General features: G+C 41.6%; 4 protein-coding genes across 4 annotated transcripts; 1 reads left to right on the top strand and 3 right to left on the bottom strand.

Moving 5' to 3' along the window:
* Positions 1–48: 48 nt before the first annotated feature.
* V1514DRAFT_323104 (glycoside hydrolase superfamily) lies at positions 49–2,316 on the bottom strand. Its single transcript, XM_066926183.1, has one exon. It carries the CDS (start codon positions 2,200–2,202, stop codon positions 133–135), a length of 2,070 nt encoding a protein of 689 aa, XP_066786040.1. The 5' UTR covers positions 2,203–2,316; the 3' UTR covers positions 49–132.
* Positions 2,317–4,996: 2,680 nt separating this feature from the next.
* On the top strand, positions 4,997–7,144 carry V1514DRAFT_317108 (uncharacterized protein; the record flags this gene model as incomplete). Its single annotated transcript, XM_066925823.1, has 1 exon — positions 4,997–7,144. One exon carries the CDS (start codon positions 4,997–4,999, stop codon positions 7,142–7,144), a length of 2,148 nt encoding a protein of 715 aa, XP_066786039.1.
* Positions 7,141–8,102, bottom strand: V1514DRAFT_323099 (uncharacterized protein). Its single transcript, XM_066926182.1, has one exon. The coding sequence runs from the start codon at positions 7,972–7,974 to the stop codon at positions 7,231–7,233; it is 744 nt and encodes a 247-aa protein (XP_066786038.1). The 5' UTR covers positions 7,975–8,102; the 3' UTR covers positions 7,141–7,230.
* A 1,691-nt stretch (positions 8,103–9,793) lies between these two features.
* On the bottom strand, positions 9,794–11,873 carry V1514DRAFT_349434 (uncharacterized protein; the record flags this gene model as incomplete). Its single annotated transcript, XM_066929369.1, has 2 exons — positions 9,794–11,609; positions 11,845–11,873. The coding sequence occupies 2 exons, from the start codon at positions 11,871–11,873 to the stop codon at positions 9,824–9,826; spliced, it is 1,815 nt and encodes a 604-aa protein (XP_066786037.1). The 3' UTR covers positions 9,794–9,823.
* Between the last annotated feature and the right edge of the window lie 1,881 nt (positions 11,874–13,754).

The raw sequence follows: 13,754 nt of genomic DNA, 5'->3' as shown, positions 1-13,754 counted from the left end.
ATGTGCCTTCGGGAGAGAGTTTATACTTTTTTTTTCTTTTAAGTAGGTGATCTATACACTATATTTGACATACTGTATACTTACGCCAAACTCTAATTTCTAATTCAAAAATGCATTAATGATAATAATTTGTTAGGCTCTAACTTTGGCCAAGACCAAGGCAACCCGAGAAGGAATATAAACCTGCAAAAAATTATCCTTGCCGTTCCAAATCAACGGCGTTGTGAAAAACCGGGAGCCGTGATCAATCCTTGCGTGTCCTCCAAATTGCTCACCATCGGAATCCAAGACGATCTGATACTGGCCAGCTTCTTGCACACCAACTCGGTAATCGGCAAAAGACTGAGTTGGATGGAAATTAAACACAAACAGCAAGCCGGCCCGTTCAAATACAATCACTTTGTCATCCTCATGCTTGAGTGACACGTAAGCCGGATCAGAGTGCAGCCAACCGTATTTATCCTCCGTATGTTGCATGGCAGAGTCAAATTCATTCAAAAATTTGTACCTTAACAAATCATCATCAAGTACGTTCCATTGCCGTCGCGCGTACCAAAACGAGTTGCCGTTACCTTCTCGGGGAAAATCAAGCCATTCGGGATGGCCAAACTCGTTGCCCTCGAAATTGAGGTACGCCTCACCGCCAAGAGTGTGAGTCAGCAGGCGAATAATCTTATGCAACGCTATTCCACGGTCAATCACGGGTGTCAGCTCAGACAAGACCGACATGTTGGTGTACATTTCCTTATCCATAAGCCAAAACGCCAAAGTTTTGTCACCAACCAGAGCTTGATCATGCGATTCTGCATACGCTACCGTCTTTTCCTTATATCTGCGGTTGGTCAGTTCGTAAACGATATGACCAATGTCCCATTCATCATCCTTGACTTCTTTAAGCAACTTAATCCACATATCTGGCAATGCCATGGCCAACCGGTAGTCAAAACCGATGCCGCCCAAATCATGCGATACACACAATCCTGGCATGCCCGACACGTCTTCAGCAATAGTAATGATGTTGGGATCAAGCTTATGCAACATGTAATTGGCAATGATTAAGTAATTAACCGCATCTTTATCGACGTTGGCATCGCCAAAGTATTCATGGTAACCACCGGAAAACCCGGTACCGATGCCATGGTGGGTGTATAACATGGACGTGACACCATCAAACCGAAAGCCATCGAAATGATACTCATCAATATAAAACCGCAGGTTGGAAAGTAAAAACCGGAGTACTTCGTATTTGCCATAGTTAAATAAACGGGAATCCCACAACTGGTGATAACCCTTGAGACCACCGTGGAAGTACTGATAGTCTGTTCCATCAAATTGATTGAGTCCATCCAAAACGTTTTTGCAAGCATGAGAGTGAACAACGTCAAGCAAGACCGTGATGCCAAGTTTATGTGCCTCGTCGATCAGATTCTTGAGTTCTTCTGGAGTGCCGTACCGTGATGATATGGCAAAAAAAGATGTTACCTGATAACCAAACGAAGCGTAATACGCATGTTCCATTATTGCCATCAATTGGATAATGTTGTACCCCAGTTTAGCGATGCGAGGTAACGTGTCTCTAGTGAATTCATTGTATGATCCAACACGTTGCTCGGAAGTAGAAATTCCAATATGAGCCTCATATATCTTGGCCGACTTAGGATGTCTCAACGCACGAGAGCCATCATGCTTCCAAACGTAAGATTGAGCGGGGTTCCAAAACCGGGCGTCGTACACGGGTGATACTGAAAGATCCTGCGTGACTCGTTTTATCCATGCCGGCAAACGATCCACCACTGCTCCGTTTGGCAACGTAAGCGCGATCTTCACTTTTGAATCATGTGGAATGGCAGGCTCATAATTTACTGCAGGCACGCAAATCAAGAACACGCCAAACTCATTTTTGGTCAACGGATGGCTGGTTCGATCCCAGTTGTTGAACTCGCCGATAAGATGTGCCTGGACAGCATTCGGAGCCCACTCACGATAGACAATATCGTTGTTATCCTTAACATGAAAGCCAAAAAATTCGTAGCCACGGGCAAACTCGGTAATGCCGCCTTCATCGCGGTCGAGCCTGGCGATCCAGTCGCTAGCGTTGTTGTATCTGGCAACAAGATCATCGGTGAACGGCGCCAGCCAAGGGTCTATTTCTAGAATGCCTGCACCTTTGAGCGGATCTTTTGTTACAACATTCGAAGCCATTAACTGTAGAGTGTAAAAAAAAAGAAAAATATTAAAAAGAAGTGAGACTGAGGTGTTATTGTATTTCACCTTCCCCACTGTGTGAGAGAAATGAGGGAAATGAGGCCCCCCAATCTTGAGATGCAAAAGATGTGGAGTGAGGCTTTACACGTGATATATATAATTACGTAATTGCTTATTTCTTTTACTAGTTGGGCTGATATTTTGACCAAATTACTTGAGCAGCATATTTTGATTTCTTTTTCGCATTGTATTGATCATTGAATTTTGAAATTTCCATGACGGAAAAATCATATTGTAGTAGTTGTTCCCAATTTCAGGCAGCTGAGGACTTTGGGAAGAAAAAGAATGGGAAGCAGTACAAAACCTGCAACCGACACAACAAAAAGTTCTCGCTTGAACTCGATGACGACAGATTTTATTATGCTTCTTCAAAATAGTGTATGTAACTTTGAGACGTATAAATAGAGACTCTTGTGACGTAGTATCTCACAAAGCGAAGGCGAGATAGATGGGCAGTTTACCTTCAGTCTAGATGCTTTACCTGTCAAATTCCGAACGCTATCTATTCCACAAATTTCTGAAAATGACGGCAATGATGATAACTTTCGCGTGTCATTTCGATCTGAGATGACGAGTCAATGCGGGAGCTAAGTACGATCATTTGAAAAGAAGGACGATTTCGCTTCCGACTCAAAAGTACGAAGTACACTAAATTCACTTATAGATACTGCTGTTCTCAAGATTTGATGCATGCTTGAAATTATCAGTCTGAGACAGATAATGCGAAGCAGCTTATATTTAGCTTACTTTCGTATGAAAATTGTTTGTCTGAGACTGATATTTTTTGGTGAACATCAAATCTTGAGAACAATAGTATTGATAAATCAAAGTAGACAAGTTTGAGTCTTGTGTTGGAGACGAAAGTACATCGCAGATCTAAAAGACGCGCTAGAGCTGTCATCATTTCCGTCATATTCAGAGATTCGTGAAATAGATAGTGAACCAAATTTGACAGGTAAAGCGTCCAAACTGAATGTAAATTGCCCGTCAAGTATCTCATCTTCGCCCTGAAGACAATGCTAGAAGTGTCGCTATTTATGCGTTCTCAAGGTTACAAAGAAACATAATGAAATCCTTCCAGTCATTGAATTCCAGCGAGCGCTTTTGTTATCGCGATAGCAGGTCTTGTACTGCTTCCCATTTTTTTTCTTTCCAAAGTCCTCAGCTGCCTGAAATTGGGAACAACTGAGTACAGTACTGCAATTCCAAAATTTAATACAATGCGAAAAAAAAAAAAATGAAAATATGCCGCTTATGCAGTCTAGTTCAAAAAAGACAGTCACGTGAAACGTGTAAACTAAATAATCAATTAGTAATTATATAGATCACGTGCAAATTGGAAAATGAATTGCCCCCCCCCATTTCCTGGCATTCCGCAGTCAAATTGAAGTATTATTGATGCGCAAGTTACGATTAGCAATTTATTGAGTCTGCCGTGTTATCACCTATTGAGAAAAACTCCGTGCTACGACTGTACATATGCGTAGATTGTTGTTTGCTGATATTGGCATGACTGATTGCCAGAGGTGTCTATCTATAATTGTTTTAGATTGACCATGTAGCAGTGAATTATAAACCATATGTTATTCATTCTTGTGCACAAAAGCATTTGTCTCGATTATTTCCAGCTAGATAGATACCAAATACACGTTGAATTTGAGTCACGTTAACCGATGGTTGTGAATGCTGAAGTAGATAAGCATGGAGGGTTTTTTATCAGATTGATCATCTTTGACTCCTGGCAATGGTTGAAGCATGCAGTCGATTATATTCAAGACATGATCTCGATCAATACCCATACGCCTACTTAGTAGTATGAAACTATACGGCCGTGGTTGGTATCTACTCAAAAGACTTGGGACAGCCGCCTAGTTCACTAGACATGCTCACGGAATACTCTTGTTACGCACTTTGGTTAATTTATGAAAGGAAATTATTATCTCTAGATTGAAATTGCACCGGCAATACATTATTATAGTTATAGAGTTCGAGTGTAAGTTTGTACTGGCGTCCAGGATTCGAAAAGGTTTAGGTCGTAAAATTGCAGCAAGACGTTGTCTACTCTGGAGCCATTTTATTCCACAAACTCATACTTTCTGTTACTTTACAGAAACAGAATAAAACAACTGCATAACAAACATTTTACACCATGTTGACCATGTTGACCATGTGTTTATCTATGGAAGAGAATTGCAGTGGTTGCGGTTGTAGTGGCGACGCTACGCCACAGTTCGGAGGCTGGGAATTGATATTGTCTCATTAGATTGCATTCTGTATCTCCGGCGAGTCAGCTTAAACACGTCATTTTCCCAGAATGGTTAACAGGTACCCTCGCTAACTCCGCATATAATTTTAGATTTACGTTTTAATTTTTTTTTCCCTTTTTTTTGACTCAAACTCCAACAGATGATTTACTATTTAACTACTGTACACAAAACTACATCATTGTTGGTCTGGCCCATGCATCTCCCCTAGAATATTAGCCCGGGCTTGCTGTTGGTTTTTTTTTTTTTTTTTTTGCCTTTGTTGTTTGCTTATTTCTTTTTTGTTTGGTCGCGGTTGCAGACCTACGGAATCTCCCTAATCAATCACGGGGAACAACCAATAAAAATTATATATAGTTATATATAACTATAGAACTAGAGTTGGCTGCTATATATCATAAATTAAAAGTCAAAGTGTGAAAAGGCCTTCTCTTTTAAACAAATCACTCGATATCTGGCTATCTTTTATGACCACACAGGTGCCAAGTGATGATTCGTCCAAGGACACTGAGCCCAAGCCGGCCAAGATCCGTGCCGTGTCTCGCCGTGCCTGCCTGGCCTGTCGTGAGCGCAAGATAAAATGTGATGGTGTCCATGTTTGTCGAAATTGCTCAGCTCTAGCTATTGATTGCGTGTTTGTGCCATCTCACCGCGGGGGCAAGCGTCGCCGAAAAGCTGTTTTTCAACAGCAACCACTTCAGCAGCCAATTCAACAGCATCAGCAGCAATTACCTCAACCACATCAACCACGTCATTACCTCCAAGCCCAATCAAAGGTATCAGATCAGTTCTCTACTTCTCCACAACCAGTACAAAGCAATCCAGCAAAATCACCGACCACAGTTCTAGAAACCTCACCCGTGCTTTCCGAGGCACTGACCGCGATCCAAAACACTCTAGCATCTTTGCAAAATCAAATTAACGATCTGCGCGCCGACCATCAACTCACAATCAATCGACAGCAATCATTTCATACCCTGCGACAATCAACCACGCAACCAGTCACCACCGCGCTTCCACCACATTCTACAACACCATTGTCGTTGTCATCAACTGATACGATTTCTCGGTCTTATCAAGATGAACCTTCTAAATTCCAGTTTCAAATTTCTGACAGTGACCTGCTAGCCTATGACCTGCCACCAGTGCGAATTATGGCTTTCCTGATCGATGTGTTTTATGATTGCTTTCACCCGTCCTACTCGTTCATGCTTCCCAAATCTTTTTTTTTGCCGTCCATCAACTTGGCCTCCGATGTCAGTCTTCTCCATGCATTATTCGCAATTACAAGCCGGCTGGCCAAGCCTTCCGAGTTTTGTTCCTCCCATCTCGGTGCGATTCACCCTTACATGCTTGATCCCATGTATTGGGTAGCCCGAGCTGACAAATGGATCGCATACGCGACCTCGCCAATTATCAAGCTCAAGACCACATATTTGCTTGCGTTCGCAGCCACCTCTGACGACTATTACGATCGTGCGCGCAAATTACTAGCTCAAGCTTGGGCCATTATTGACGCATATTCACTAGACCGACTCGATCAAGGTCCAGATCATCTTAGTTATGCCAGTTTGCTGCCCACAGCTCTTGACCGTGAATCGTTTCGCCGGATGTATTATCTTTTGTTTGAACTTCATACGATTATTGCCGCTGCCTGGAACCCATCAAATTTGGATCTTCGCCAGTGTTCGGCGTATGTCAATGTGCCGCTGTGCGAGCCACCGTATGCCAGTGGCTTGAAGAGACTTATTGCTGGCCAGTCATTCGATCACATTGCGGCTGTCGTGTTTGCTTCAGATCCTGCAAGAGCAGCCGCCGCTGCTGCTGCTGCTCCTGTCAAGATTAGACTTTCATCAGTGTTTTTTCGCCTGGCAGCTGTCAGAGTCTTGGCAGATGTTGCTATCAGGCCGTACGACCTAAACCCCATATTTATCGCTGACACTGACCGCAAGGTTCGAGTCTTGCTCGGCAAGTTGAAAGGGTACAAGAACGGCCCTTCGCGCGTCAACATGGTGCCGTTCGTGGCTCATCAGTTACTTTACACCACGTTGTTGCTTTTGCACCGTGGCCAGGCTCAGGACCGGCTTTTGTTTGTGGTTCAGCCAGCACCGTACGACAACCGGATGGCAAAATATTTTGAAACCCCGATTTCGCTGGTACGGGCCAAGTATGCGAATCCAGTTGATGGGTTTGATCCATCCAATAACGCATTAGCAACATTAACATGGGCCATGAATGCCGTTTTCAGCATGGTACGAATTCTAGTCGATGCTCACGGTCACGATGAGGACGAAGCAGTAAGGAGATTGCCATCATTTATGGGGTTTACACTTGCGGTTTGCATGCCCATATTAGCCAGCAAGGTCGTCATGGATTCAGTGCAATTACCAAGTATCAAGCTACTACTGTGCGAATTTGATGGTGCTCTTAATGATGAGGAGAAACAACGGTCAAAGCTTGAGCAGGCCGATCCAATGAAATCTGCCATGGATTCTCGGACTGATCTTGATTTTGGCATGCGGATTTTGAGCTTGATTGGCAAGTTATGGCGCGCTGCCGGGCATGACTACAACGACAGCACGGCCTTGGTCGGCCGAATGTCTACTGTGATGTAATATATGTATGAATATGTCCTACTGCAATGTAATATGTGAATAATGAAAATGCCAAAAAAAAAAAAAAAAAAATTGTTTCATATTTTCTAGATATTCAGATGTGGCGTTTGCGTTAACTCATAATTGCGAATTTTTTCTTCCCATGCAATCTCCTTGGACCAGTCTAGCCCCACCAATGATTGCTCGCCCGCGTCCAAGCTTTCCAGAAAATGCACGTACGCAAGCACCATCAATGTGGCGCACTGTTTGGGATCAAGCTTGCCCACTCCCGTGCCCAACCCTGTCACGGCGACCGTCCGGATTTTGTTGCTGTCATCAAGGTCGTGCGCAGTGGCAGCAGCGTTATTATGGCGTTGTACTTCATTCAAAACGGACCACATGCAGTCATATACCACATCAGCCCGATCCAAAACCGATGGCACCCGCATTGTGGGCGTATGCGCCACAAACCGGCAGTCAAACTCATTGCCGGCAGCAAACTGGTTCATATCAATCAGGTAGCTCGTACCGACAGGTTGGTATCCTTTCCATCGAGTGTAATGTGCCCGCTTTACATGAGCAAGCACGGCGGGGATGTCTGAAACCCGGCTAAATAATTTTGTAATCACGAGATCAAATCCGCCATCCATTTGCGCAAACGAATTGCCTGGGGACACAATACAATCGAACTTGATGGCCGCTACTCCAGCAGTCGGCACGGTTGCCAATGGTCCGGTAAAAATTTTGGGCACATTTTGTGGCTTAATTATTGATTTATGAAACAATATTTGCTGATTCCATGCTCTTGTCAGTGCAGGATCAATGTCGAGCAGAATCAGCTTGAAGTTCATGTTTGCGAGAAGCAATTTCTCAATCGAACAACATAATTGAATCAGTATTAATTGAAATGCACTGCGATGAAAAACAGTAACCGGTATTGCAGTAGTTTAAATTTTTTTTTTTAATTACTTTCCGCAATCGGTTGCACTTGAGACTGATTCCAAAATATTTAACACGCAGCGCGCGCGGTTCAGATTATTACGTCAAAAGTCGACGTAAATTAATTATTACACGGAACCCAACTTTTTTCTAAAAAAACAAGAATTGCATTTATTGCTACAATCATAAACATCAAATTCAGTACCTGCTTATAAACCATGAAAAATATCTAATGCCGCTGACGAAAATCCTACTAATTTTGTTGAACCCCGACTTCGAAATGCCTGGCAGAGAAGACGCCGCATTCCCGTCATTCGGTTTTTTAATTTCGAAAGCGACGAACCTAATGCCAAAATGACTGGCGGGGATATTAACAGTGTTGATAACCACAGTGAAGAAGCTGTCGATCGAAGACTGCAGTCTTCATAATGACGAATCAGTTTCTGTTCTGACCTTGCAAACCTCACAATTTTCTGACGCTGATCAAGCTTTCATCGATCTCGACGACGATACCAAACAATTATTGACTTTCACTTTGAACATGCATAGTCAGTAATTGTTTGGTATCGTCGTCGAGATCGATGAAAGCTTGATCAGCGTCAGAAAATTGTGAGGTTTGCAAGGTCAGAACAGAAACTGATTCGTCATTATGAAGACTGCAGTCTTCGATCGACAGGTCCTTTGCGCTAGAAAAGAATACTTCACTGTGGTCGTCAACACTATCATTCACCGTTCTAATGGCAAGCCATCCCCCCGCACTGGCTTGCCATATGCTTTTCACGTGATTACGGAATCAGGAAGAGAACCGTCAATTTGGTTCAAGACATGAAGGATTAGAAGATACCCGACTAAGCATGTGATGTGAAATGGAACAAAGAACACCACACAAGTGGCGAAGCATTTTCTAATTACGATACCGTTGAGTTTTACTAAGCTTGTTTGCCTGACTGTTTATTTGTTGATACTGTTGTTGTTATTGCCCTTGCTATTGTTGATGTTGTCGTTGCTGTTGTCGTTATTGGCATTATCGCTTTGTTATTTCTTTTTTTGTTTTCATCTGCTATCCGTACGCAATGTACAAGTTGGAGTTTTTTTTTTGGACGGTCGACAAGTGGCCTTATATTATTATACTGATATCATGAGAATTTTTTTTAAAAGCTGGAAAACCGGAGTTGTAAACGTCTTCAATCAATGCCAGGCATTTTTCTTTTTTTTTGTCAATAAATTTCAATGGGTTTAATACATTACATAACATCCACGATCAATAAGAAGTTTGTTCGTAGTTGACACAAAATATCGAAAATGTACTATACATGGCTAATATTAAATATAAAAATTGAGAGATTTTATTTTTAGAACCCTGGCATCTTTATGGTCATTGGTGTCATAATGAACTGAAACAGGTCAATAAATCTAAAAATATTGTCCCACAAAGCTCGAATCCGTTGGTAGAAAGCGCGACCGACTGATTGTCCAAGAAATGAGCCAGGTAATTCGTAAAGTTCCAGGTAGAATTCCATATTCATGTTGCTGTTCGAACGTGGGACCAAATTAGATGAATTTATTGCTAGGCTTTGTTCTTTATGGATTTTAACGTGAAATATTGGTCGGTGTTGTATAGTGTCAAAAGTTGATTATAGTTTACATAGTTTACATAGCTTACATTTAAAAAGTGACTAAAAGGTATATGCAGAATCGAATTGTATCATCCATCGTAAATATGAATTGAATTTACTTGTAAAAAAATACCATGCAGTTATGTTATATATTAGAATTAAAATCATGAACGCCAATCCATACTTTACCCAGCTCTTTTAAAAATTCACTTCCCCTGTTTAAACGAAAACTCCAGCCTACCAGATGATATTGATGAGATTGTTTTTGTTGGTGCTGCTCGCCATCAATATAGTTTATATATCTCCTAGTTATTACCATGCAAGCAGATAAGATGTAGCCAAAAACTGGATCAGCCAGGCATGGCCGGTTCACCCAGGAGTAGTCATCAAGCAAGCTCACTATTCGACCAGCCAAGTCAAACACTGCCTCCCACTGCCACACGCCTGCAGATCGATTGCCGTCATTACAAATTTGTATAAGCTTAAGATAGCAGAAATCAAGCACGTAATCACATGAAACAAGTAGCAAGTCTTGATCAACAGGCCAAAATGCGGAAGTCATTACTGACCTCACAATCTGTAGACGAGCTTGCATGGTTTCAACAAACCCACGCGAAGGGGGTCCGGTATTGGCAGCAGAAGCTGCGAATGAAACGTCACTTAATGCTTTAAACGCCCATAATCTAAACGCAGCTTGACTGAATTGGCAATGCCAATCATTCCCGGTGCCTATCGCGCGTTCAAACTCGGCAAGCGTAAAATAACCATGCCCTTTTTCTTGCTGCCTGCCCAGCGGTAACGGCATTGCCATGTTAAATCCGGGCAGATAATGTCGGTGATGGCTATCATCATTGATATGACAGCCATCAACCACCATTACCGCAGTCACACGCAACTCAAACATAAACATGTAAACTCGGCCAAGCAGGTCTTTTAAACGTGCAGCAATTACGTCGTCTTTGTCGTCATCAACGGATTCGACCTTTCTGACTTCAATCCTGTCCCGCAAGACTGACACGTACGTGAAAAGTTCAAACGCACGATCATGATCGTTGTCGTGTATAGCACAATACGCCATGAGCGCATAAGAAATTAACTTCACATCCGGCGCAGCAGTAGCTTGCGGACACCATTTCTCGGATCTCGACAGCCAGTACTCGGAATCGAGCATGAACGATGGAAACCTTTTGCGTCTAAATTCTGCAGAAGTAGCAGCGGTTGCAGTAATAGTAGTGGCAGAGTTCGCCTGAGAGGAGGATTTATCGTCATGTCCGAAAGAGCGACACGCCACAGCAAACATGGCGTGAAGTAAAGGTGCCTGACGGATGTACGATAGCGAAGAAATAAATACGTCCTTTGATGGTAGTAACGAATGCCGAAGATGGAAATTATCAAAATATACATTCACAAGTAAATGAATCAAAGGTATTGAAGGAAGATCAACCATGAGCAGGTCGGAATTCGTTATTGGCTCGTTTTGATGAACGAGAGAGGTGACACAAATTTGATTATATGTGTCTGCTCGCAACTGATCTATTTGTTGCTGTAATGAATTTAGTTCTGATTGAATATGTTGAATCGTATCATCATGTATCGCAAGATTGAGCTCGTCTTGTTCCTTGTCATTTAAGTCACTTTGTTCGTCCTCAAGAATGGGCCCAGCGTCATCTAGACCAGCCGAAGAGGACAACTTTAATGACTTCACTGCATCTCGTCGGCGATGAACGCCTCGCTTGGATGGTACAAACACGCAGTCTGCACCAACCGTACGACAATTACTGCATGACTGCACGCCGTCGCATTTGACCTTCTTCTCGCGGCATGCTAAGCACGCGCGGGCAGCAACCTTTCCGCGGCGTGTCTGTGCTATCACGACATGTGGCGACGACGACGCTAATGACACAGGTTGCTGCTCGAGGCCGGTGTTATTGCTATTGCTTTGATTAATTTTGAAGTTTTCGTTGTTTCCGTAGATTTATGGATTGCAATTGGCTTGCCGGTATTATATCACAGTCGTGCTAACGTCTATGTGAGCAAGAAATGTTTCGTTATGGCTGTTGATCAAACAATTAATAATCCAATTACATGGTAAAGTCAACAATTAAAAAGAATATCCAATATACGTACGTGTTAAAGTAACTCTAACGGCAGCAAAGAGTATCATACTTCTGGCCGAGTAACTCAAACAGGTTCATCAGTCTAATTTGTTTAGTTGGAAGGTTACAGTTCAATGAGTTCACGCCTCAGTAGGACTTATATACAAGCGCCAAAGCACGTCAATGAAATTTAATAAGCCGTCAACTGGCACAGGGCACACACAGTATAGGAATGAAAAGAATACTGTAGTGTAATCACTTACAAGAACCGGCATTTGAATTTGTCAAATTGTCGAAATAACTCGGCCTCGACGTCTCAAATTTCTAAGGTTCATATATCCGCTTGCCCCTGAATTTGTAATCTTATTTAGATTTCGAGCGCGGGGATGGAAGGCAGAAAAAGCAAGCTAAATACGAAAAAAAAAAACTATGTTCAGCCACCCATGAGCCTGGGCATGACAACATACAGGCCAATCAATAGTCATGGAAATAATTACCAAAGCAATCAAAAAGAAAAGAAAAAAAAATGGCATGATTAAGTTCATCATGAGGAAATTTGGAAAGAAAGGTCGAGCCCCCTGGTTCAGTCGCAGCAATATACGTAAGCCATGTCGGGCAACTTAAATTACATAGGAACGGAGATAAAAAATGGTCGTGTAAGCTTTCCACCATTTTGGATACTGGTGAAACGTTTCAGTACAGTATATAGTGTACAAGTAGTCAGAGATAAAAAATGACATAATTCACTCTCATCCGTCACCTTTATTGTTGACCTCTCTTTGATAGCAAACTCAATGTTCGTATGTGAGAACTTGTGACATCACCGTTCAAGTTATAACAACAGGTATAATATAGGTTCCACGGTTTTGAGAGGTACCGAAATGCGAGTACTATGTGACCGCTGCATTAAAACATCATTGGAAACTTTACCTCTACCTATTTCAAAAACAAAAATTTTCTTTTGCTTATTTGGTAACACTATTTTTAGTTAAGCATCTTATGATAATTCCACTAAAAATAATATGCCGTAGCACGCTATAAAACACCGTTTAAATATTATTGGATTTGAGAACTGATGGTAAACTTTTACCTCTTGATGTTTTTATGGCTAGTACATCTTCATCGATGGCTTCAATATCCACCAAATGTATTTTGTTTCACGGATGTATGTAAGATTAAAATAAAGATGTCACGAAATCTTCAATTACATCTATTCTTCTTGTTTCAGTATACAGTGATGGCGTACGCGGATCATGTGAAAACATGTAAATCTCAAGAAAGAGATCAAGAACACTGTTATTGGGTCTTGATAATCTTAAAGAATTCACCATCATTTATGTCGCGCATCTCTCGGACGCATGTCTCCTCTTCTGATTGTTGAATCTCATAATTGTCAGTCAAATTATAAGTCTAATCAAAATCATAATAATTTAGCTCCGTTGACATTGTGCAAACCAATTTTGAAAAGTAAAAAAAGCGTAATTTATTACTTCAGAAATAAAAAAAACGTCACAAAATAATTTTTCTTCTCCAACTCGGCCTGAATAATTTTTGGTCAAACATAAAATATTCCATTCCATACGAAATAACAATCACCCACACAACAGTCGATTATTGAGTATATTCGTCGTCTGCGTTGTTGGCATCCTTAATTAACACTATAACATAGTTGACAGCCTATAATAAACAACTATCAAGTATCACAGACGTACAATCTCGCCAGATATCAATCTTGAATATTTATATAAAATCTTTTTTACAGACATCAAGAAGATTCTTGCTAACTATGATAAATATAACATTGATAAAAATGCGTCATCCCCTAACCACGAGCATCGTGGTTTGGATCTCACTAATGTCATGGGTGAAGATCTCGCTCGCTATTAGATGGGTATCAATTTGGATTTCAAACATAAATCAACTTTTCATTGTACGTCTCGTTTTTCAAAAAAAGAAAAAAAAATAAAATCAGTTAAAATT

This window comes from Lipomyces japonicus (genome assembly GCF_038497905.1).
Source record: "Lipomyces japonicus strain CBS 7319 unplaced genomic scaffold V1514scaffold_1, whole genome shotgun sequence".
Classification (NCBI taxonomy): Eukaryota; Fungi; Ascomycota; class Lipomycetes; order Lipomycetales; family Lipomycetaceae; genus Lipomyces; species Lipomyces japonicus.
This window is presented reverse-complemented; position numbering and strand designations above follow the sequence as displayed.

What these genes read in the sequence shown, in the direction of transcription:
- V1514DRAFT_323099 (XM_066926182.1), bottom strand. Translation starts at nt 7,974, where the DNA reads ATGAACTTCAAGCTGATTCTGCTCGACATTGATCCTGCACTGACAAGA.
- V1514DRAFT_323104 (XM_066926183.1), bottom strand. Translation starts at nt 2,202, where the DNA reads ATGGCTTCGAATGTTGTAACAAAAGATCCGCTCAAAGGTGCAGGCATT.